This window comes from Vidua macroura, chromosome Z (genome assembly GCF_024509145.1).
Source record: "Vidua macroura isolate BioBank_ID:100142 chromosome Z, ASM2450914v1, whole genome shotgun sequence".
NCBI classification, from domain to species: Eukaryota; Metazoa; Chordata; class Aves; order Passeriformes; family Viduidae; genus Vidua; species Vidua macroura.
Window position 1 is genome coordinate 66,442,994 of NC_071611.1, and position 24,964 is coordinate 66,467,957.

General features: G+C 39.9%; 1 protein-coding gene and 1 long non-coding RNA gene across 2 annotated transcripts in view; one reads left to right on the forward strand and one right to left on the reverse strand.

Annotated features, from left to right (window-relative positions):
- Positions 1-3,954: 3,954 nt before the first annotated feature.
- Positions 3,955-9,236, reverse strand: LOC128822057 (uncharacterized). The gene is made up of 4 exons (XR_008441333.1): positions 9,089-9,236; positions 5,214-5,358; positions 4,760-4,897; positions 3,955-4,494 (listed from the first exon to the last, which is right to left on the reverse strand). It is a non-coding gene; the product is annotated as an uncharacterized LOC128822057 (long non-coding RNA).
- Positions 9,237-9,327: 91 nt separating this feature from the next.
- The window catches only part of LOC128822323 (coiled-coil domain-containing protein 171-like), a 30,301-nt gene continuing 14,664 nt past the window's right edge, over positions 9,328-24,964 (forward strand). Inside the window, exons 1-8 of the mRNA XM_054004018.1 lie at positions 9,328-9,412; positions 10,804-10,883; positions 14,651-14,789; positions 16,035-16,209; positions 18,318-18,499; positions 21,232-21,378; positions 22,465-22,557; positions 23,846-23,970. Of these exons, the coding sequence (XP_053859993.1) occupies positions 10,837-10,883; positions 14,651-14,789; positions 16,035-16,209; positions 18,318-18,499; positions 21,232-21,378; positions 22,465-22,557; positions 23,846-23,970 (908 nt within the window). The 5' untranslated portion in view covers positions 9,328-9,412; positions 10,804-10,836. The remainder of the gene's footprint in view (positions 9,413-10,803; positions 10,884-14,650; positions 14,790-16,034; positions 16,210-18,317; positions 18,500-21,231; positions 21,379-22,464; positions 22,558-23,845; positions 23,971-24,964) is intronic.

A 24,964-nucleotide genomic window follows, 5' to 3' on the forward strand; every position in this document is an offset into this window, starting at 1 on the left:
AGCTCCCTCGGGGGGTGTTTCTGATCTGCGGGGACAGGGTGTGGGCTGGGATCCCCTCTAAGATCAAAGGGGGTCCCTGTAGCCTTGGCAAGCTTACGATGCTGACCCCCAACAAAACTCAAATTCTTAATTGGAAAAAGGAGAGTCAATTGGCCCGCCAAAAGTGCTCATATGGAGAATTCAACCCAAATTGTGACTCAGAAATTTATGATTGGAACAAAGGCAAGAGGGTCACTGCATCCATCTTTCTGCCCTGGTATGCAGCAGCAAAGGCCCTCGGTGAGATTTCTCACCTAGGGTGTTGGCTAAGCAAGCATGCCAACGCTACGTCCGCCGCACTATCAGATCTGTTGGCGGATGAAGAAACCACCAGGCACGCCACATTACAAAACAGGGCAGCCATAGATTTCCTGCTGCTTGCCCATGGCCACAGCTGCGAAGATTTTGAAGGGATGTGCTGTTTCAATCTATCATCAAAGAGCACATCCATTCAGGCCAACATCCAGTGGATCCAAACGCAAGTTCAAGATCTAAAGACTGAGACTCGGGCTGTGGACACAGTGAGCATTGGTTTACTGTATGTCACCCCATCCAAGCTCCTCCCCTTTACCTTCTCCCCATTGGATAGTTTGTACCCTAACCACTCCCACTCCTCTCCTCTTATATACCCAGTCCTGCCTTCCCTCAGAGCTCTTGGAGCCTGCTCCCTCCTTGAGTGCTTGTCTCCCTGTTTCCTTCACCCGTTCCCTTACCTTACCTACAATAAAGCCTCAAGGATTACAGCAGCTCGAGTGCCCTCTCGTCACTATCGGTGGAGCTATCCGTGAGCCATCGGCCCCTCCCCGCGGACCGGTTAGCCAAGGATTTCCCTGGCCTGACTGGGGACCCGGGCAGCCCCACGGGGCCAAAATTACACATCCCACTGCTGCCCAGACACAGAATAATCCTCACTGCCTTTGCTGCTCCTCTGCAACCACAGTCGGCAGTTTTGAACAGACAGGTCCCTCCACATAGGTTTTCTCTGTCAATTCAATTTACTCAGATTGCTCTTATATTCAGAAATGTTGGAATTTCCATGAACACTATGGCCCAAATACTTCGGAAAGAGTCCCATCTTCCTTGCTCAGCAGGCAAAGCTGTGGTTCTAGTGTTCTCAGCTGCTTTTTGCTTTCCTATGCCTCCTTCCTCTGTTGGTGATCGTCATGCTTGCCCACCATCTTCTCAAAGCTGTGCCTTTCCCAATCTGTTCTACTGCAGTGAAGCTGCAGCACTTCCAGGCTTTTCCTGGAAATTGAGCTACCCAGCTCCTTTCCCACTACTCTCATCTGGATTCCAGCTGCAGCAGGGATGTGCAGGGCAGGGCAGCTGAGCACAATGGTGGGAATTAATTCCCAGTATGGTGCCAGGACCCAGAGGTGTTGGAGCTCCTCGCTGGGCAATGCAGACGTCACTGAAGCATCTTCACAGCACAGCCTGGCTGGTGATAACTTTTCAGCTCTCCTGCTGAGATAACTTCCCATGTTACGCTTTCCTAGGTTTCCTCTTGCTGGATTGATGTTTACTCTGCCTGCAATTCCCCCAGGTTTTTCTTTATTAAATTTTGATTCCACCTGCCTGCTTTGTGCCTTTTGCTTTTCTCTGCCTGTGATTCTGGTGTCTGTTGCTTTGCATTAATTTGCAGCTCTCACCAATTCTAACTAATCCTCCCAAGTATCAAATCTCATTACTCTCTGCTTGTTTCTTCTTCAGAATGATTGATGAGGGTTTTAAATAGAGCAACTCCTGACACCTATCCCTGTGCCATTGTATTATACAAACGCTCCCCAGTTTGCTATATGGTCACCGATCATTTTGTTCTGCTCCTTCAGCCAACTTGGAAATGAGAGTGTTCCTTCCAAGCCTGATTTACATTAATTTATCAGAGAGGAATTTCGTCAGTGTGTCAAGTGCTTCACCGCAGTCCAAATCTGGTTGGTTTTGCTCTCCCACAACTGTGCCCCCTAGTGCTTTCTTTGGCTTGGATTCTTTCAGAATAAAAACAACAGTAATACTGCCAGGCAACACTTGGTGCTCACGCTCAGGGGATTTTGGCCTTCTGAATTCCTGGTGGTACAAAACACTGTGAGTAATCTGTGTTTCACTTCTCTGCGAAGACCCAGACAATCTTTTCAAAGTGACAAAGTTCATCTGCTACAGTTATCAGGTATAGGGTATTGTTTCTTAAGCATAACCTACTACAGGAGTAATATTCAGACACCTGTTTGGTTTTCATCTTGTTCAGCTGCAAACCCTTAGAAGTGTTCCTTGCTGTTTCAGGTAACAATGTAAGAAAAGCTGTGGTGGAAATGGAGAAAGGCAGGCTGGAAAGTAGCTGCTAAGTGTAAGAAGCTGATAAATAGAGGTAAATTAAGAATGGTTTCCTCTTTGCAGCTCACAGCTCAGGTTTGGTTGAAGGGTTTCCTGGTGCTGCTGTTACTTGTCACCTTGTGCATTGCAGCTGGCTGCAGCAAGCCAATCCCTTTCTCATCCTTTTGCTGCTGAACTTGCCAAGCAGCTCATCTGATGGGAGTGCCCATGCTGCCAGCAAATTCTTCCTCCTGCCCTGGGGAAGCACCAGCCCTCTGAGGGGTTGCAATCTTTATCAGGAGAGTCTTTATTTCTGGATAGACACATATGCAGTGCATCGGTGGTACCAGACGTAACACTGCACCCAGAATCATCACATTTTAGTGGCAGCCGTCCCCACTGAGTGACATAGAACTCTTTTAACTCGGCATCATTTTGTCCCCTAGTAGGCACTAATAAATAACATTGTTTTTGAAGTGGAAGGGGAATTGGGTAATGTTTGTTTTGTGTTCTGGTGTAAGAAAATGTGATGTGTTTTTCACAGTCAGCAATAAAAAATACCCTCAGGTCTTATTTTCCTAGTTAGCAAGAAGACTGTATAATAAAAACAGAGAGGTGACTTTGTATTCAGCATGCTGACAGACCATGCAGAGCACTCAGGCTGCCTTGAAACTCATGGAACATGTTAAAACATTAAAAAAAATTATACCAAATAATTGGACAATTTTGAATTACTGAGAACATCCTTCATTTTACCAGCAGAAAATTACACCCTTAACTGCGAAGGTAATTTTGATAAAATCAACACTCTGGGCTATGAGTTTATCAAGCAAGCAAAGGTTGATTACCATTACTTGATAAAAGCATCAAATTGTCAATAATAATGTATTATCAGCATGAAAACCTCCTGCTCTTTCTACTTGCCAAATAATCTTATCTATTCATGCAACAATTGCAGCATACAAGTTAAAACAGTAGTCTTGATTTCACCATCACTTAAATGGAGGAAAAAAACATTACTGTGAAGAGCTGAAAAGCTGTTTTGTAATTTTCGGATTGCCTTGGGACCTTTGGAAGTCACTGCTCTCTTGCAGGAAAAGCACTGCACCTTTTTCTTCAGCTGGTCTAGGCCATGTGTTTCATTTCTAATTAAAGCATGACCTTGAAATGAGGACGGCTGCCACCTCATCATTAGCTGCACGAAGTGTTCCCCTTGACTTCTCTAGGTTCAACAATGCCATGATTTATTCCATCCTTTTGTATTTCTCTATGGCAAACAAGTCTCCCTCCAGCTGAAAACATATTCCCTTGGCCTCTGCTTCCCCATTCCTAAATGGAACTCCCTTCACAAAATAGTAAAATGGATATAATCCATGGTGTTTTACTGGGCAATGTATAATCACAGCCTCGTGGATCACTGAGGTTGGAAAAGCCCCCTAAGATCCTCGACTCAAGCTGTTAAACCAGCACTGCCAAGCCCACCACTAAACCATGTCCCTGATCACCATATTTCCACAGTTTTTAAATCCCTCCAGGAAAGGTGACTCTGCCACTTGGCCGCCTGTCAAAAGGTGAAAGGCAGACACTGAATGAAAAAAACACTCGTAGTAGAGCACAGGCCTTGTGATCAGAGACAATGGCCCATTTTTATTGACATGTATTTTACTTCCCCCAATTTTAGCTTTGTTTGAGGTGAAGTACTCCCTACGTATGACTCAAACAGGAACAAAACAGATAAGAATCTTCCTCATCATTAGGGAATATGAACTCAGTGACAGCGGGCAAATGCTACTAAAATGCTGACATTTAGGGTAGAGACCACTAGAGCTGGTGCCTTCTGATCCCAAACCCAGCAGGGCCCAGGTTCAGTGTGCTGGCCAGCGGCAAATCACCTCTCCAAACTGATTCCAAAGGGCTGGGATGAGGGGCCCAAAGCCCACCCACAGGGCCTGGGGCCACTGGAGAATCCCTCAGAGCAAATCTGCTTGGGCTGCCAGGACTGAGCCTTGCAGGCAACACAGGGACTGAGAGCACCTGCAGTACAGCCCAGGGAAACACTGCAACTGCAATCTTCCTCTGCACTAAGAAGGATAACTTCTGCCTCTCCTCAGCTGCCATCGGCATGACATCAGCACTGCCTCCCTCTACCTGAGTGGAAAAATAATGAAAAACTTTCCTGAACAAACAATCCCTTGCAAGGGTGGGCAAGGTCATTCTAATGACTCATTTGGTCTCCAGGCTTCTAAATATACTGGGAGCTGTCTGTGCCACGGCTGCAGGAAGGACATTGACCTCCTGGCACAATTACAGGAATGGCTGAATGGCAGCATTACTCCAACATCTTCGGCAAACTCATGGAAATTCTTGGCCATGGCTCTGCCTGGGTCAATCCCCATTCACTGTCAATACCAACCCTCTGAATCCACCAATAATCCCTGCCTCCCACAGCCTTCAGCAGGAAAACAGAGTGAAGCTGGCCTGATGTTCTGTGTTCACAACTGAGCCCCACTCTCTGGTCACACTCGTGGGTTGAGTCTTCACCCAGCAGGGCCTGTGGTGGACAAGAGAGCAAACCAGAAAAGTAAGAGATACAGATGGGAAAGAAAAACCTCACAAACCCACAGCTCCACATTTGTGCAGGAGGGAAGAAGGGAAAAAGGAGTGCAGAGAGCAGGAGGGAATTGTGCACACCCAGCTCATCGCCAGGCTCAGAGCTCCATCTCGTGGGCGCTGGCCACCAGCAGCGGCCACGCCAAGGTGGCTGGAGACCACCAAACCTCTCGGGGATCTGGAGCTCAGCGGGGCTCTCAGAGCCATGGACACGCTTTCTGATGGCCTTTTACTTATTACTTTTTAATGGCACCCACCTTGCATTTCTCAGCATTGAATCTCTCTTAATGTCCACATCGGAGTCACTGATGGACAAAGCTGCACGTCTGGCAGGGCTGGACCTGGATGGACCTGGATGGTCTTGGTGGGAGAAGTTCAGGCATCAGCCCAAAGCAGGCTCACCTGTAGATGTGCAGGACCAGGTGGAATATTTTGGGGAACAAATTGGAGCCTCTTATTCCCCAGAGATGCTCAGAGCATAACTACAAGACTAAGGAAAGGGACAAGCATCTGGTTAAACCCAAAGTAAAATCAGCTGCGTGGCACCCTGGACAAGGAAGGCAAGAAAGCAGAAGATCATGTATTAGAAACACTCCTGCTCTTTAGAGCTGTGCTTTTATCCTACAGGAGATAGGTATCTCAAGCCAGAGAGAGATTAATTATTTTCTAACAAAAAAACTGATACCATTTGCTTACACCTTAGGAAAACTGCATCTTGAATTTCAGGAGTGGTCAGTGATGTTTAAGCTGATTTTTTGCAGCTGAAAATCTGGCTGATGAGATCAAACCCAAAGGCATCTTCTCCCATACCAGCACCTGTGACAGCGATAACAGCATGCTGGGCATGTTTTTTTAGCAAAGAAAACAGCTCCTTTCCCCACATGCAGCAGGGAAATTGAAGTCAGGGTTAAATGTCTCTAAAATCCTTGGCTGCAACAGAGTTTTCATCCCCCAAAGAAACAGAGAATAACAGGGTTATTAAGTAAGAGGTTTTGCTCTCAGCAGCAGGATTTAAGGCTATAGCCTCTCCAGCATTTTCTGCTTGGTATAACAACCCCGAAATCTCCAACCTCTCTGTCCCAATTCTCCTCCTGTCTCTCATTTTGCACTGCCCATGCCTCAGGAGCTGATGAATGGAGAGTAAACTGCTGAATGTTTCCAAACCCAGCTTCCTAGGATCAGTCCTAATTGGTCCAATTTATAACTACCATGCTTTATTGAGGACTTCTCTTCCCACCAGCTAACTGGCTCAGAACAAAACAACCCATCATTATTCCTGCAGAATTCAGAGTGGCCTCTGGAAGAAAATTATTTTTTCTGTCATGTTTTCTTTCTGAGGAATATCCATGATAGTCAGGACACGTGATTGCTGGGCTCCAGAGTAATGGTGAGCTGCCACAAACAGATCTGCTGACTTCCAAATCCTCAGTAGCTGGGTCTTGCTGTGGAAACAAAATCTCACATATTTTGCATGCAACAGTGGCTGTGCAGTTGCTCTTTATTTTATTCTTCCTTATTTGCACCTTTGCTTAATGGTGGCATTTTTTATTTCTCTCCATGTATAGAAAGCTTCCATAAGCTTCTCATTCTTCTTATTTATGAACCTGGGGCAATCTCCAGGACATTAGCAGGCAAATTAAAAAAGGATTTAGAAAATGCAACAAATAGGAGAAGGGCAAAAAGGAGCGTGGTATGGCTGTGTCCTCTCTATGGCCAGCTGTGTGCTTATGTCTTCCCAAAGAGACTATCTCCAGGACCAGGTCAACATCCACAAATTAGTGAAACAGAAAATCAGGAGCCTAATTAATGCTGTCCCTGCTGATGAGGAAAACAATCAAGACGAAGCAAGGCTGAGGAAAAGACGAACCAAAGGCCTGGTGTATGTGTTCTGAGGAGCTGTGATTGCAGTTTTGGCAGCTAAAAGCTTAAAGTTTCAGCCCAGTCTTCTTGTTCCCTTTTCACCTGGACAAAAGGGCTTAAAAGGAGGAACTGGATTTCGAGTGTCTGTAGGAGAATCCAAACACAGGCATAATCTGCCAGTTTGTGAAAAGGAAGAAATGGACAGCTTTAAAGCACTCAGTTGGTTTCCTAGTTAATTTCTGTGCTGCAATAATCAGTTCTGTGACTGAACTGCAGAACGTTGTTAACAAACCCCGAAGTCGGGGCTTTGTGGACATTTAAAAACAGGTGCAGCCAGAAACTCCTTTTCAGAAATTATGGACAAGCTGAATGTAATAATGGAGGCAGTTCCACTAGGCCACAGCAGGTGCACCTCTGATCTGGAGAAAAGAGTCCTCGTCTGGAGGATTGTGTGACAGACTGTCCAGTATGAAAAACAAAGCATCCTTGCAGAAGGGAATATTTGAATTTACAGGAAGGCTTCATGCAGCACAGATGGAACACCAGTCAGTGCACCTACAACTTACAGAATTCAAATGGAATTTCAGTCAGATGAAAAAAGAAGCTGAGAAAGCCCAGAGCCTGCAATAGCAATTAAATATGCTTCAGCAAAAATTCATCACACTGTGAGAGGTCTGAGTGTAGGAGAATTAAACAATACATTACATTGGAAGCATCAGGCACGATCACTTTGGAATGAACAGGAGCAACAGCTACAGGAATAAAAGGAAAAACTAGAATTGCACTCCAGTGAAGAAGGAGATAAAAGCTAAGTCTTCCATGAAACTCTAAAAGAAGACAGAGAGCATGGCCATGCACTGGACCTGACAACTTCTCTCCACAAAAGGAAAGAGAAGACAACTGCAAGAAAGTCTGCATTTTATAACTCAATCTTTATTTCAGACATCCAGATTTAAACCTTACTTTTCTGTGACCGTGATTTGTCCGTGGAGTTAGTTTGTTGTTTTACTCTCTACTTTATTTTATTTGTTTTACAATCACAAGCTTGTGCACTAAAATCTCTTGGAAATGATATGGAAGAAATGAAACAACACACAACACACCCTCCATCCCCCCTTAATTTGTTTGGCACAATATATTTAAAATAACTACATGACACAGAATTAACAAAACCACGGCTGAAAGCCATTTACAGAGATCAAGTCGCAAAGGAGAAATGAAGTTTTGAGACTTATCCCAGAGAGTGTGGAATGTTGTGGAGTTTTTATCTCTTGCAACTAAAACCTTCAGTCTCGAATGATATACCCCAGGTATCCTGATGGATGTGTGCCCTAAGACAAAACCTGAAAGAAGCTCAGGATACCGTGGCTGGAGCCAGCAAAGAGTTAAATCATCTGCACACTAAGTGTGCAGACAGAGAATTTAACAGGAATTTTAAAAACAGAGCCACAGAAAGCACAGCAGTGCTTGGAGAAGGAGAGAGCACTTTCCCAGGGTATTGTAGGTGGGTTTTATTCAGTTGTTGTTCGACACACATGCTCGCACATGGGGCTCGACATCTCTCAGCTTGAGAGGTTTCTCGAGAACCTTTCCCTAGCCCCAACTCCCTCCTCATCGAGGGAGATGTGCTGCTGTGGTCCAGAGAGGCCCCTGCTTTGAATTCTGTCCACAGACATTCAAAACTTTCTGGCCATTTGTTCCTCTCTGTAATAAAAAGGTCTTTGTTCATCAAAACGAACATTAAAAGAAGATAAGAATTTAAACTGAATAGAGAATTTCAGACTGTGAGAAGAGAAAGAGGACAAAAAAGGGGAGGGGGGGCTTGATAAACAGCAAGTACTCTGCTTAAGAATTGTGCAAATGCAGCTAGCATAGAAGACTGTGTAACTAACTATACACAAACTAACTTTTAGGCCAAGGACAACCGGCAAAGAAGATAAGGAGCCTTCATCCCTATGACCACCAAGGGCAGAGAGAGAAAAAAAAAAAAAAAAAAAAAAAAAAAAAAGGGAAAAGGAAAAGGACCCCCTAGCAACCAATTGCACCGGCGCAGAGTACATCGAGAGAAAACACGTCAACCGAAAAAAAAAAAAGGGGGGACTATAAAAACAAAAAGGTCAAAGGGGGAAGGTGCGCCGTGGCAGAGTGGAGACTCCGCGGCCGCCCAGCGCTGTTTTTTTTGCTTAATACCGCTTGCTTAATAAATTCTTGTTAATTGATTTATCTATGATTAGCCTCCCCAATTGAATTTGTCCATAACACTCTCCATAACCTGGGCGCTGCCCTGAGGACACGCACGTCTCAGCCTGGTTCTGGTGTCAGTCGGTCTTTAATTTCCTGCAGGTGTCTTTTACTGTCGGGAGCCCTTAAGCCTTTCCAGATGCCTGGGAGGCCGGAGAGAGAGCGGGAGCCCCGGCAGCGCGCCGCGCTCGGTTCGGGGCGCTGTGACGTCACCGTGCGCGTCCACGGCATCCGCGGAATTCCCGTCTGGCTCCCAGCTGGTCCCAGCGCTGGAATTCCTGCGGCGGTGCCGGCTCGTCATGCTGGAGGAGGAGCGCCGTCGGGACAGCTCCAAAAATCCGCTGCAGACTCTCCGGTGAGTTTCTGCAGCTTCACTGCGGATTTGTTACTCGCTCCGGGGTTCGCCTGTTTTAAGTTAGTGCCCCTTAATTAGATCACGGTTAGATTTATTCTTGAGCGGTCTCTGGGACCTTCAAATGTCGTCTTGTTCCACCCCCTGCCATGGGCAGGGACACCTTCCACTGTGCCAGGTTGCTGCTCCAAGCCCTGTCCAGCCTGATCTTGGACACTCCCAGGGATGGGGCAGCCACAGCTTCTCCGGGCACCCTGTGCCAGGGTCTCACCACGCTCACTGTGGAGAATTTCTTCCTCATATCTAAATCAGTGGCCTATTCTGAAGTTTTCAGCATATATTCAGAAGTTTGCAAGAAGAAACTGACACAAGTTTTTAATGACACACCAGACATAATTCCCCAAGGAAAAGCTTCCTCTGCTGTTTTGTTTACTTAGGGAGCCTCCCACAAGCTGTTCCGTGGCACTGGAATTTTTTTTCCCCTATGTGAAATAGCATGCTTTTTGAATTTATTCCTTTGTGTGCTAATAAGCTATTGATAGGTATTTTAACAGAGGAATAGTGCATATTCAATATCTTTAGCATTCCCAGGTGACACTCTTCAGAATTACTTTTTTTTCCTCTATGTGACTTCAGAGTAACTGAAAGAAGTTTTAAAACTTCAGAATGATGTGGATGCGACAGAAAACCTTTTGATGTTTTGAATGTGTTTGATGGATTTTTTTTTTATTGTTTTGATCTTAACTCTTGATAAGTGTTATGAAACTACAAATTTTTTTTTGCATTGTGAGAGTTTGGTGTAAGTTGCAATAGTAAAAAGAATGATGTTATGAAAAACACATTTCTTAGTTCTCAGGGCTACATCTGAATGCAAAAATTCTGTGCAATTTGTGAAAGACTTAGCAGCCTTTAACACAGCGAGTGTTCTATTAGGCAGGCAACCTTGGATATTTGATCTACTTAAAAAATCATAGTACCTTTGTTTATCTCCCTTAGAATTGTGTAGAATTGTTTTGAAGAGAAGCAGAGTTTTTAATCTGCTTAGGAGAATGTAGCTCAATCTATGCAAACATACAACATTTTTTAATTGGCGTTCTGAAAACTCTGACAGTGGATATTCTGCTATATATTTATTTATTTATTTCTCTACAATATTCAGGCTTAGAGGACAATTCTGTTTTCTAAAGCTGATGTCAGATTGCAGTTGTGGTAATTGGTCACATGGCATGGTAGTATGAGTAGTTAAAAAAAATCAGTGTTTTAGTAGGTTGACAAATAAAGTAAAGCATGTCTCTGCTAGTGGCCTTGATGGTTTTATGATACAGAAGAGGCTAATCTCTGAAGGTCATCAAGTAAAAGGATGTATGGCTAACTATGTTCTTTATTCTCTACAGTTTATAGACTTAAAAAACCACAGTTTGGACACCATGAGTTCACCCCCTTCAGACAACATCACTTCCAGGGAAGCTAATCGGTGAGGTCCAGTTCTGGATTTTTAAGTGTAGCAGTTTAATTCCTGCTTTTGTGGCTTATTTATTTTCTAGATGCCTGAAATGATGCAATTAGGGCTGAGTAGGAAGCAGATATGGTGTGATACATGCGAGCTGTCATAGAGCTATCAAGAGGTAGAGATAGTTTCTGCCAGCATGCAGGAGCACTGCCCAGGAGGCACAGGAGGGTTTTCCACATTGATTGAGGTGATAGAGGTTGGCTGTAAGTCTTACCATGACCCCTGTGTTTTATAACTTGATAAGAGTTTGATTTTCAGTACAAATTATTTGTCTCTCTTTAGTCTGTACAAAATTTCCAGTTATATGGGAACAGCAAAATGCCACAAATACAGACTTTGGTTAGAAAATCAGACTGCAGTCTGCTCCCTGAGCTGCAGAAGAGTAGCAAAATTACACTGCTAGGTAGTAAGTGAAAGAACATTTCTCTCAATTGCAAAATTACTCTGCATTTTCTGCCAGCTGTGGAATTGAAGCTAGTGAAAAGCTGTTTTTCTGCAGTGGTCAGTGCTGACTTTAACCAACAGACTTGTGAAGTGAACACTGAGAATTAAGGTTTTGAGCTACAAAATACCTTCTTGCAATGCAGAACTCAAGAGCTATTTCACCTGCTCATGTGCTTTATACAAGATTCTTAAAGTCCTGCTAAAAATGGTGTCATATTAAAAGCTGTAGTTGGTAAAAAAACATATTTTAGCTCAAAACCAAGGGTTGATGAGCTACTAATATATGAAAATGGATGTAGAAAACATTCTCTGAATTTTGTTAGACTGCAATTTGTGCATACTTTGAAACCTTCCAGGGACTTTGTGTGGTTTTGTCTTTGACTGAATCTTCTGAGAGCTTTATGGTTGTAGCACTTCTAGGTGTTATATGAAGATGGAAGGAGAAATCTCCTAGAAGTGGTAGTAGGAAGCTTTCATAAAGTCCTGCATTTGCTGATCATGCTGTGTCAATTAAAGAAAGTATCACAGAAACCAAAATTCTTCAGGCTAGTTTCTATTTTATTTGAAAATGTGTATGTAAGTAGACAACCAAAATGAAGTGGGTAACATAAGCAATAGTACAACAGTTCTTGTACTAGTTGGCTGGGGATTTTTTCATTCATTTGTTTGTTTTTGTTGGTTTGGGGCTTTTTTTTTTTTTTTTTTTTTTTTTTTTTTGCTTTTTTTTTTTTTTTTGTTCTATACTAAGAAAAAAAATTAGGGTTTTCTGATACATGTTTTTAAGTTTCCGTCAATTGTATTGTGACTTCAGAAGGTGTGCATAAGCTATTTCAAAAGGTGTCTAATGCTTTTTTGCCAGTACTTAGTATTATTTCTCTGTTTTAATGCGCTAATACACATTTTTTCATTTCCATAGCATCCTTAATTTGCTAATGCTTGTGGTGTCATATAGTCTGTGCATGGTATGGTTTTGGTTTTTTTTTTAATCTCCCCCACACCCCCCCCCCCCCACAGATTCAGTTAAGCAGAATAGTTAATTGCATAGTTAGTTTCTCCTCTGAGTAAGTTTTAATGTGTCTTTCCATTATGATTTTTTGTTGGTGGCTATTTCATAGGAGAGCTGAAAAAAACCAGATTTCTTTAATTCTGACTGCCATACAAACCAATGTAATTTAATTAAAGCCTTAAAGGTTTTTACAAAAAGTGGTTATTCTCTTGCTTTCATTCTGTGTGATCTCCATGAAAATAATGTTAAAATCTCACCAAGTTTAAAAGAGGCAAATGACTCCCCCACTGCCTACAGACCAAATAAGTGGTCCCTTTCCATAACCCTTGTTTCTTGGACCAAGTCTTCCCCAGTTTTCAGTTTGGGCTTCATTTTTCCCCCTTGGTGCTGCCTGGCTTTTATCTGTTTTCAGCTGAGATTGATACTTCATTCATCATCTCCGAATAAAATTACTTGCCCGTATTTCTTCTGTGTTTTCCCCAGAAAGGGAGAAAAAAGGGTCACTCAAAGCTATGACATGATGTCCACAAAGAATATTTTATTCAGCTTACAGATGCTCTGGCTGTTCAGGTTCCACTTATTTCCAAATCTTCTTATTGCAGTAGCTGAGTTGCATTTTAAAAAGTGATTTTAATTGTTGCTGATCTCTTGCTCTTTGAGTCATGTTGCTTGCTCTGAGTATGGCTCTGGTAGTAAGTACTGAAAACCAATAATGAGCTTGTGGTTTTCTTGCAGTGCATGCAGGTTTTAATGATTATTATCTCCCACATTTATTAAATACATAAAATAGGTTAAGAATACGGCACCTTGTGGAACAATTTCTGATCATGTATAGCTGTTCTGATCTGACAGATGAAGTCTGTCTTCTTTTTAAATGGGAATACGCTTAGTATTTATTCAATTATAAAATATTTATGGTCTGCAGCTAAAAAACTGAAACTTCATTCCTTAATAGTAGTAATGTCTTTAAAAACAAGATTTATTCTAAGTTACCAATCCCCTTGTTGATGGCATTTGTGTGTCTTTGGCCAGTCAAAAAAAAAAAAAGTGAGAAAATATATGTCATCGGGTAAATTTTTGGTCATGAAAAACATTAATTGTGCCTATACACAAATCTAGGGGTAAAGTGGTCACTTTTTAGTTAGAAAGAGCTATTAATTAAATGCCAGTACAGTGTTATTTCTGTAAAAAATACTTAATCTAGACAAAGGGAAAGTATTTTAGTATTTCTATTTCTATATTATAGGATACCAGTTTAGTGCTTAATTTAACAATGTTTCTTTTATCAGCGTATTTCACATTTATTGCCCATAAACTCCTGCACTTTTGTCTGGAGAAAATAATTATTGCAGTCTTACATACTTAAAATAATGTGAAAATGAACATATCAAATAACGTAAGCACTGATTTTCAAGAACTGAAATAACTTAAAAGTTTTCCAGTTTGAAGTTACAATAATTTCACTTAAAAATACTTAACTGGTTAATAAATACTTTTTTTATATACCTATTTATATGTATATATACATATTTATGCGTGAGTATATATATATAAATTTATATATTCTTTGTATAAATTTTTCACTTTATATATAGAAACTTGGTTTTGACTCTTTTGTTATTTTTTGTGGTGCTTGAGGGCTGATTCTGCTAATTGCCAAGTAGATTTTGTTTTAACTGCAATAGTAGTGGAATTATGATAAAGCAGGGTAGTTTGGAGGACTAAACCTTCAATTTGTGTTGTGTTTGTGATCAGTTGCACGTCTGTACTTTGAATGTATGTATGTATCTCTGAAGACAAAGTGTGCAAAAGAGGTTTTTTCCCACATCTGTGCATTTGTTTCATGACAGAGATGGTTTTGAGACAGTAACTAATGTTAAAACATGAGAATTATTGTGAAGACAAAAAGCTTGTCAGTTGTTTTACCTTGCATAATTGGAATTATGTTTTTATGCCTCCTGGAAGTTAATTATCAAAAATGATGGAAGTTCATTATTGGAAACAAAGATACTGAAAAATAATAATGGTTATGCTTAAATCAACTTTGTTAAGCCAAAGTGAATCTCTCTTCAAAGTTCCTGCTGCCACAACTCTTACATCTTGCACAATAAGGAATTCTATATAATCCTTTCTTCAAAGAGCAATAGTAAAGTGAAAACAGCACAAAATAATTTTACTTACGTGAAGGTTTAAAACTCTGGACCCATGATTGGGTAATTGAAGTAAAGAAGCATGAAAACTTCAAAGGAATGCTCATGTTTTTTCAAAACACATTTTTCAGCTCAGATAATGATATAGAAGAGTTCCAGTTGTCTCAGGATAGAAATCAACTAGAAATGGACACTGTTGAAGATCTGAGAAGAAAACTCCATAGGCTGGAGAAAAGAAATTTGGAATTACACAATCAACGCAATCAAGAGGTAAGGACTTTTTTTGTTTGTTTGCTTTGCTTTATTTTGCCCTTGGAATAAATGTAATTTGTTTCCTTAAATGCAGTTTGTTTCCATGAAATAATCCTCTAATCAGGTGCCTCAAAATCACATTCAGTAGTTGGACAATAACAAAGGAGCATTGTACAGACATCTCACGCCTGTCCATAGGACCAATATCACTTTTAGTGTCATTGCTAATAGTTGAAGGTGTGTGTAAGAAACTTGAGCACTTCACAACAGCAAAGTCATGCAGAAGAATATTTTGCATCCCTGGTTTTGGAATTCTCAATGTAAGATGTGGTTTTTTTGAGTGTTTTAATCCCAGTAATTCCAGGGATCCATTTTACAGAATCACCCCACCACTGATGGAGCAGTGGGAGCACGACAAGAGCAAGTCACTTGTGTGAGAAGCAGGAATCTCTAAATAAAAGGATAGGGAACAACAAACTTGGTTTATTGGCTGTATTTAGTAGAAAAGAGATGAATGAGCACCCACACCAGCTGCCCCTAACAAACTCCTAAGAGCAGAATTGTTACTTAGAGCAGTAATAAAAGTCAAACTAAAGAAAATTTTAATGGAGTATTTTGTCACTGCTGCTTCATTTAGGTACCAGTTTGCCACAAGAGCATCAGGGAAAATCTTTGTAATGGGGTTCACTTATTTCCCCTGAATGGGGCTCCTGTTAATAAGGATGCTGCTGCTTTGTAGATGTTCTGAAGAAGTGCATGTTTTACTTTCCACCTTCTTGCATTCAAATGGCTTGAATGTGGTTTCCTGGGTCCAGTTTTTGGCAGCAGTGACTTGACTATCTTTCTTACACCAGATAAGAGCCATTTTGAAGCCTTTTCTTTGTTCTGTTTGTTGTGTTTAATGGCATACTGCTATTAACTGCTGTTACGACTGCTGGACATCATTGGACTGAAGTTTGTGTTTACATAGTGAGTTACTAGGTGTCTGATAATCTAGTATCCCAACACAACTGCTTTTCTAGTCATTAAATGCAGTTACCAGAAAATTGCCTGTGGAATATAACTGTGGTTTTTATTTTCTCACGGCAGAGTATGTCTGGAAAAAACCGAGAGGTATGTTTAAGGTACATGAAAGTGATCTAAAAACAGGATCAGTTTGCAAAAAAAAAGTATCTAAAATGTGCAGTTTCAAGACTGTATTTCAAATTCAGATGGAATAAGATGGAAGCTGTGAATGCAATTTCTGAACTATTTATTTTCTAGATATCTCACTATGAAAAAGAAATAGTGAAATTAAGGTTGAAACTTGAGAGAGGAGAAGCTCTTCATCAACATCTGGAGAATGAAATGTCATTAGCTAGAAAAGAGGCTCATATACAGATGCATTCTGCAGAGGAAAAGCTGTGGGATGTAAAAAGCAAAGTTTTGGAACTTCAAGGTAATAAAAAACCAAAATCATAGACCAGAGGCTACATCAGTCCTAAGTCATGAAAACAAGCCAAGATTGCACAAGGTTATACGGTTACAACCTTTTTTGAAAGTCTCTTATTTTCCCATGTCTTACTCGTCTGCTTCTGTAAGCTCATAAGAGTTTACAAAACCCTTGCTGTCTCATATGAATTAAATATAACCTGCTAAACCTATCGATCACTTTTTTTTCCTCTTGCTCCTTCTGTTCTTCCTTCCCTCAGTGTGTACAGAATTATAATTAAGGTGTCCCTCTCCACTTGCTGCTTATCACTGTGCCAGCTCTTCTTCCTTCTACATTTCAAGGAAAAAAAAAATAAAATCTAATCCTGTTTATTTGTTTACACTCTTTCCAAAAACTTTTTCTTTCCCCCCAGGAGCTCTCATTGTGCTGCTTTTTTCTTTCACCTTTTCAGATATTTCTAGCTTTTCGTTGCTCATATCTGGCCTCTTCATGTCATCTTTGGTTTTGTTTTTATACAAATAATGTTTTTTGTGACAGTAGTATGTGGAAAGGAGGGGTTTTACCTGCATATTTTTCCCCCTATAAGTTTTGCATTCAGAAACTCAAATTTTCTTAATCCTTCTCAACATAGAGATATTTCTCACACTTAAAAGCTAGGGAGATGCATTTTTTTGTTACCTGAGTAAGTACAATACTCTTTAAATTTAGTACCGGAGATGTATTTGTGAACCTTTTGTTTTCACTGAAAAGACTGGAGCACTCCTGGAGTTTGTAACCTTGCAAGGATGGAAGGAGACTCTGAAACTTGCAAGTGCACTTATACTGCCAGATTTTTTTAAAATCTGCACTTTCATTCATTTGGAGAACACACAAATTACAAAAATCTTGGGTGGTTTAAATTTCTCAAACTATTTTTTTTGTTTGGTTGGGGTTTTTTGTTTGTTTTGTTTTGTTCTTTGTTGGGGTTTTTTCTCTGGTTTTGTTTTTATCATGACAAATGTCAAAGAAGCCAAATAGTTGTGGTGTTGCTTTTCATTTCTTTTTCAGTTTTTAACTTATTGCTTCTTCTTCCTGGTCTCTCGGGGCCTTGCTCACCCCGTGTTGTGTTTTTCATACAATCTCAACTTAAATTCTTGGAGAGAGCACCTCACTTGTGCCGTATCTTTAGTATTTTCTCCAAACTGTTTTTCTGCTGTTCTTCTTGAGGCTTGACTTCCTGACATCTGACAGGTGTTCCCCATCATTGTGTCCACTAATTCTCTGTGTTTTCCCACCATGTCTCTTCTGGTTGTTTCACCCTTCTCCAGCTAGGAAGAAATTTCAGAAGAATGGGATGAGTTTGAAGTAAAAATCTATTTGAAAGTGGTGATCACATAAATGTCAACATAGCTAGTGGTACTCAGTAACATTAAAAGCTAATACAAAATATTTTGACTGAGATTGTGAAATGAAGCAAAGTTGCTCGTAAAACTGCTTTTAGGAAAAGAAGTTTTCCTTGGCATTGAAGCTTTCACAGAGAAGTAGATCCAGTATTTCCTTATCTTGGGGCAGTTGCTGGGCTGAAGATTTAAATCTCTTGAGCAGCAGTAAATTTCCCCAGAAAAGCCAAGCCTTTGCTCATTAGCCCAACCTGCCTTAGGTTTTCCTAGAGTCTTTTTCATGTGGCAGGTATCTGTCTTTACTGTTCCTTAAACTGAGCTTGAAATTAATTGATACAGACTGAAGTTTCACATAGATATTTGGAAATAAGCTAGCCAAGTGTTGCAGAAAAATGCAGTTAAGTTCCTCATGCTATAGAGGCCTCACTTGAAAGAGTTGAATTTTTATTCCTTTCCAAAGGGAGAAGAGCTTTAATCTGTAAAAATCTCCGAAGCATTTCTATGTCCTTGTGTGAAAGATGCTACAGGAACACAAAATGTGGTTGCTTCTCTGTAGTGAAACTGAAGTGTTAATGTTCCAGTGTGTCACAGGATATCACAATACACAGACAAACTTAGGTTCATTAAGTTTTTCTGAACATGCTTATTTTTCTGAACATTTATTTGCAGTACTATTTTTCTTTTTCTTTTTCTCTTTTTTTTTTTTTTTTTTTTTTTTTTTTTTGTGAACACCAGTACTCAATGACGAATACCAGCAGAAAGCAGCAGAGACTGAGAAAATTGTTCGAAGTGCTCAGAGGCAGTGGGAAGAGGAGAAACAAAGATTTGCAGTGGAGAGGGAAAACATCCACAGAGTACACCTTGCTGAACTGGAATTCCTTTTCAAAGAAAAAACTGAAGCAGAAATGGCTTGTCAGGTATGATATATTAAAAGATGGAAAGTTCCATGAGATGCTGGCTGAAGGTTTTTTGGTGCAAAGTGTGTGGTGGGTTGGAGAGGGAAAAAAATTCCCCAAATAGCTAAATACTGCAGAATAATTCTGAAGGTTACAGCTTTATGAAGTTACACTTAGTGTGAAAGGCAGGTTTGGGGCTTTGATGTGTTGTGGCTGTTGGTCATGGTAAACACCTAAGCCAAGTTACCAGTACACAGTGGTAGTGAAAAACAGAGGAGCTTGTGGACAGGACCTAAGATCCTTCTCAAAACAAGCAGAAATACACAAAACAAGTCAGTTTTTATTCAAAGCTGATTCTTATAAGGTAGGGCAGGATACAGGCTGTGAAGAAGCCTATATTTAGATAGAGTTTTCTTTTTTAAGTTGCCAGGTGCAGCAGGGTAAGCTCTGAGTTCTGGCTAACAGTAGGTGGCTGAGTTGGTTTGAGGAGGCTTTGGAAAGGTATTGCCTTCTGTTGTGTACAGTGTTTTGTAGAAGCTGCCTTCAGAGAGTTCAATGCTGCAGCAAAAGATCAATGTTGAAAAAGTATGCTATGCTCTGTCAAGTGATGTTTGTCCTCGAGAAAGGACAAAAGGAGCAGTGTATGGCTCATGGCATTGTGTTCTCTGTCAGTTCCCTGGCAGTGTTCTGTGCCAGTGGTTGTAGAGGAAGGGGCTTTCTTGGTAGATGGATTAAAGCTACAAAATTGTAGGAAATGTAATTAACATGAGTAGCCTAAGATTGCCATGAATACATCTAGCTCATTAAACAGGTCAGTGTGAGCTGTAGGCTTTCAGAATCTTGGCATTTCTGAACTCAGAAGTCTTTCAGAACATTCAAAACTCTCTGAGAGGCAAATGTGATTCACTAACAGGTGCCAAACCCTAACCTATCTTCAGCAGTAAAAGTGTTCCGTTTTCCCCCTTTGCTTTTGTAGCTGCTCCTCTGTCCATCACCCTACAGTTATGTCATGTATAGTTATAAAATTCTGGGAAATAAAAAAATCTTACATCTGGGCTTGACTGCATGGAAAGCCTAATTTATTTAAATATGTCAGATAAACATCAGAAATATGTGGGTTTATAAATAATGACTTTGAATGTGTTGCAGTCTTTTGTGTTGTGTATTTACAGGCCTGGTTGAAATCTCCTTTAGTTATTCTGAGCTATAAAATGAGAGCTAAGGAGATTTAATTGTGGTCTTCATATGTGCAGAGAAGTGGGATTCTGAGTATGTAGGCAAATCCTGGCTGGGAAAACTGCACTTCACAAACTGTAATTCTGAACTTGGCTGTGAAAATGCTGAGGCAGGCATGGGAGTGGAGTCACAGAGTATTGAAATGTGTCTCTGGGACACGCAGGAAAAGTCACCCTCTGCTTTGTGATAGATTCATGATGAGCTCTGTTGGGCGTATCCTGGCCCGGGATAGGAGGGGTTGGAGTTCGATGGGAAGGGCAATAGCATCGCCTCGTGGTTAGACAGGAGACCGTATCCCTTCGCGTTTTGTTCCTCCGAATACTTGGGAAATTGCATCGTTTACACACAGTTAAAAAAAAAAAACAAAAAACAAAACTAAAACAACCAGCCGTGTTTTTCACGAGCAAATATTTGCAGGTGGCTACGGGGATAGTTTTAAACAGTCATACGGCCTCCAAAAAGTTCCAAAATTCTTCACAACTCTGAAATTCTGCAGCTCATGCTGACTTGTTTAATGAGCTTGATATATTCATGACAATTTTAGTTTGCAAATGTTAATCACATTTCCAGTATAAAAAGTTCTAAAATTTTTGGTAGTATTTTACAGCAAACTATCTGTTAATTGTCTCACATTTCCCAGTTCACTTTTGTTAATATCTAGAAGATAAATCTGAAGAAATAAATATTTCTATGTCTTTCCAGGTATAGTTCCATAGAAATTGTTAATTTTGGTTTATCTGTTTACTTATTTATTGATTTTGAATTCCGAAGGAAAGAAACCTGTCTTGCTGGACATGCAAAGCTAGAGGATTAGCTTAAATTTAGTCCAAATTCATATGGACTATGGGGATTTTGTAGCAGTGATTTCACAGACCTACAGAGTCCAGTAATGTCAGTAATTCTTCCAACCTGTAGCTTAGTTCAATTTCTGTATGCAGAAATTGATGTGGGGATCAGCTTATTTTATTCTGCTGAGGACTTCATATTTCATAAGTTTTAAAAGTAATTCAGTTTCTAGAAAGAAGAAAATCCTTTCCAGAATAGCAGAAATTAAAATTATTTAGTCTGTAGGAGTTACTGTTTCTAAAAACATCTGGTTTGAAGTTTTAGCAATTAAAATCAGAAAAAAATGAACTTCTGTCCCCATGTTCCCTTTCACCAAATGCACCCTGTTTCTGTCATTGCCACTGAGCTGGGAGACAGAAGAGATTGGAAAGGCTGTACTCTTTTAGGGAAAGATTTCCTGTGGAGATCTGGCTCTGATTTTAGTGTTACCACAGAAGGTCATGTTCACAGTGATTTTGGGGGCCAATAGAGTTTTCTTGGTGGTGAATTAAAAGCATGTCTGCTGTTGGGTAAACACTTCTGTTGACATGCGCTGGCATCTTAGATTTTAAAGTTCTAACATCTTCTGATGCGGTCTCCACTCCTCTGTTTGAACTCTCTACTGCAATACTTTATCTTAGTAAAAGTACCTCTGGATGTATTTATTTATTCATTTACCTGTTTATCTTTAGAAAACTAATGCTGCCCTGCAAAGCATGCTCAGGAATTTTAAGGATATGGAGGTTGAGCACCATGGCTGCAACAAGATGCTGAGGCTCCAGGCCGACCGCCTGGATTTCAAGGATAAACAGCAGGAGAGGCTCATCAAAGAACTGGAGGTAAAGCTTTCTGCCTGCTGCTGGGAGCCCCAGCAAGCACTGGCACAACTGAGCAGTTTAATTTTTGAGTGGTAGAACCTCTGAGGTAGGCTTTGTGTGCCTTGTGTTTGTTTAACAAAATGTGGAGCATCAGTTTCGCAGGAAAGGTGCATTCACAGGTGAATGCTGCGAGCCTGACCTGAGAATGGTGTCTGTGGTTGTTTTTGGTTGTTTTTTTTTGTTTTGTTTTTTTTTTAATTTAAGCATGTTAAGCAGAGAGGTCTTTTGGGAGGAGGAAAAGCTTAAGCCTTTTGTCTGATGTTCTTGTGGAGTAGGTTTGGTAAGCTCTGTGCTGTGACTTTCTCTTTAATAGGCCTTCCACAGATCTCTGTTTCTCAGTTATTTCCTTTTGTGAATGTGTGAGATTATAGAGAGTTTAAATTTACTGCCAACAGCTTGTATTTCTATTTATTTATTTTCCAGTTAATGTTTCCCTAACTGAAGTGCTTAGAGTCAGATTCAGTCCCACATACTTGCTACTTTGCTTTACCTATCCAAAATCAATGACTTTGCGTATATCTGTGTAACTTTAGGTGTCTTCAATGACTTTTAATATTAATGGCTTTTTTTTTATCTTTGTTGTATCACTTGATACAGGAGTAATTTTGGGGTGTATTGTTCTTTTGAAATCAGTCATCGGTCTTAAGTGAAGATTTTTTTGGATAGAAAACAGTGTAGTTAAAATTGCATATGAATTTCTATTATAGCAACTCTGTAGTTACTGCCTTTGCTAAAAGCATTTTTTCAATTAAAATTCCATGTCCAGGCCTTTATATGGAGATAGGTATCTGTGAGTATAAAAAATGCAGCAAGAACATTATCCTACATCAATTTCTTTAACTAAGCAAAAAATTTATTTTAATATTCTGGATATGTAATTGTTTTCTTTTATTTATTTATTGATACGAGTTTTCACAGTTCCAAAGTGCAAGTAGTTCAGATACCACAGGTTGGTTTGTGGAGATCTAATAAACTGAACAAATAAAGTTGTCTTTGCATGATGTTATCATCTTTCTGGACTTAAATATTTTCAAAATGTACTTTCAGGCAGCTACACTGAAAATAAAGGAACTGGAGGGAAACACTGCAGCAGCAAGACTAGCACATATAGAATGTAAATACACTACAGAAACCATGCAGGTAAACTTCTAATTAAATATTTGGTAGAAGTTTACAGTAAAACAGAAGATGAACTTGTAAATGTACAATTTTCAAAAATTGCTAAGACTTCCTTGCTCCAGTAAAAAGACTGAATAGATTTTTTGCAGTGGGTGTCAAAATTGTAAAAGGTAATAGAAAAATATCTCCTTTTTTCAGGGGACTATCAAGTTAATAGAATAAATATTAAAATAAAATGTCACATTCTTATGTTTGGGAATTCAAAGTAGTATTGAAACAGTGAGGGGAAAGGAAATGTTTCACAATAGTTAAACTGTTCAAATAGCCTGTCCTATATCTTTGGAATGGGTACTTAGATAATTTTGGGGATAGAGTGCATACATCCAGCTCCTCTAGGTGTGAGATATTAATGCATCCTGAGACTGCAGTCCAAATGTAATTATTCAGAGTACATTTCAGCTTCAAAGCTATTATATCTGCAGTTACCAGAGAAGTTTGAATACATGAAAAAAATGTAATATGTATACCTGAATATTAATTTTTTGTGTTATTAAACAGTATCACACAGGGTTTGATCTATTAAAGCAATTAGGATTTATTTTAAAAAACAAGTGTGAAAAACCTGTAAGATGATTGCTGAGTGATCTCATACTGACTAACAGAGCCTTCATACTGGACTTTTGAAAAACTAAATGAGAAAACAAAAGGGAATATCATCTTTTTTTCACAAACAAGCATTGCCACTTCTTCAGTCAGTTATTTTCTTATGACCTTCTCTAAGTACAGGCACTTAGATTTCTGAAGTGATGATTAAGTATTGATGATTCAGTTTTCTTGATTCCTTCTCTACTTTTACAACATACAAAGGAGCTGTACGGGTAACATTCCTTGAAGTTAGAGATTTATCTTTTATAGGTGAAGAACTGGTAAGGTTTTCTTTTTGTTTATGTACATGAACAAGCTCAACATGAGCTTAGTTCTGAGTGCAAGTGTAGCTTTTACTGTTAAGCCCATCCTTTCTTAAGGATGTCTACTGAAAAAAAAAATAGAATTCCCTTGGAAAGCTTCAGTAATATAAATAATTGAAAACAGCAAAATCCAAACTCCATGAAAGGACAACAAAATGTGCTTTTGGTCAGCATATCTATTTCTCTCTGGTCTGAACTGTATGTATTAATATATTTTTACATGTGTTCAATGCTTTCTAATTCCATACAGAATTAATAGCATATATTCACCTGTAAAAAGCAGCTAAAGACCATGGTAGTCTTTCCTAACTTCTTTTAACTGCTTTTGTATCACTTGGTAGTTGAGAATTCAAGAACTTGAAGATGCTTTGAATGAAGAGCAGCGTGGCAGGAGAGAAGTTTTTTCAGGGGTAGCAAGGAAAGATTTCAGAGAGTCAGAAAATGCACATGAGAGAGGAAAAAAAGTGTAAGTTTCCTTTTGAAGTCGTTGCAAAATGGCAGCAGACAGCTTGAGTGCAACTCGTAGTTTACATTCCATGCAATTTTCCGTCAGCAGAAAATCTAGTACAATGTGCCAAACCAAATGAAAGGTTCAGAACCCTGCAGTCCATTAATAATAGGCCCATGTCAATAACCAAAGGCATAGTAAATGGGTACAGATAATAACTGGCCTGTTACAGACTATTTGCCAAACCAAAAATTTTGAAAATCATACTTATGGTAGGGGCCAGCCTCCAGTGGTGGTTGGGGTGAGTGTAGGAAAACATAGCCAGCAGGTCTAGAAAAGACGGATGTACATTCTATCTACATTCTATATATATTCTTATTATGAAGACATTATTTTCCACTTCAGTGACTCAGTTGAATCTCCCAAGACTCCTGTCAAGAAGTTGTGTATCATTTATAGTGGATAATCTTTGTTTTCAACTTTTGAATGGCTGTAGAAAGCTTTACATGGTTAAAAAATACCGAAATGTGTGAGAGCAGAGGAAATCTCTTGGGATGTTTCCTGCTCAGCACAGTGTCTGTGTGGTAACAGTCTGCTGTGTCTGTGGTAACAGAGCTTGGGTGACCTCTCCTTCAGCCTAGAACTATATGGGTCTGTATACACAGGTGTTTATGTTCTCACACAAGGAGTGGTAGAGAATGAAAGAAACTGGTTTTCCTACAACAAAGTTTCCTGAGCAACTCATTCAAGATTCATGGTTACAGAGATGTTTTTTAATAGGATACTTAAAACTTGAGTTGGAAAAGCCTTTGTCATCCTTTGCAAATGTAAATTTTAAGCAAGCTTTTGGCTTTCCTGACACCATGCCTAAATACTCAGGCAATCTTTTTAACTTCTTCTTTGGATTCCTGTCTCTGATTCTGTCTCCTTTATGCTGTTGTTTGGCCTTGTAGTTTCTTCATCAACTGCCTGTTTAGTCATGCCAGGCTCTTGTTTTCCTGACTGACACAGT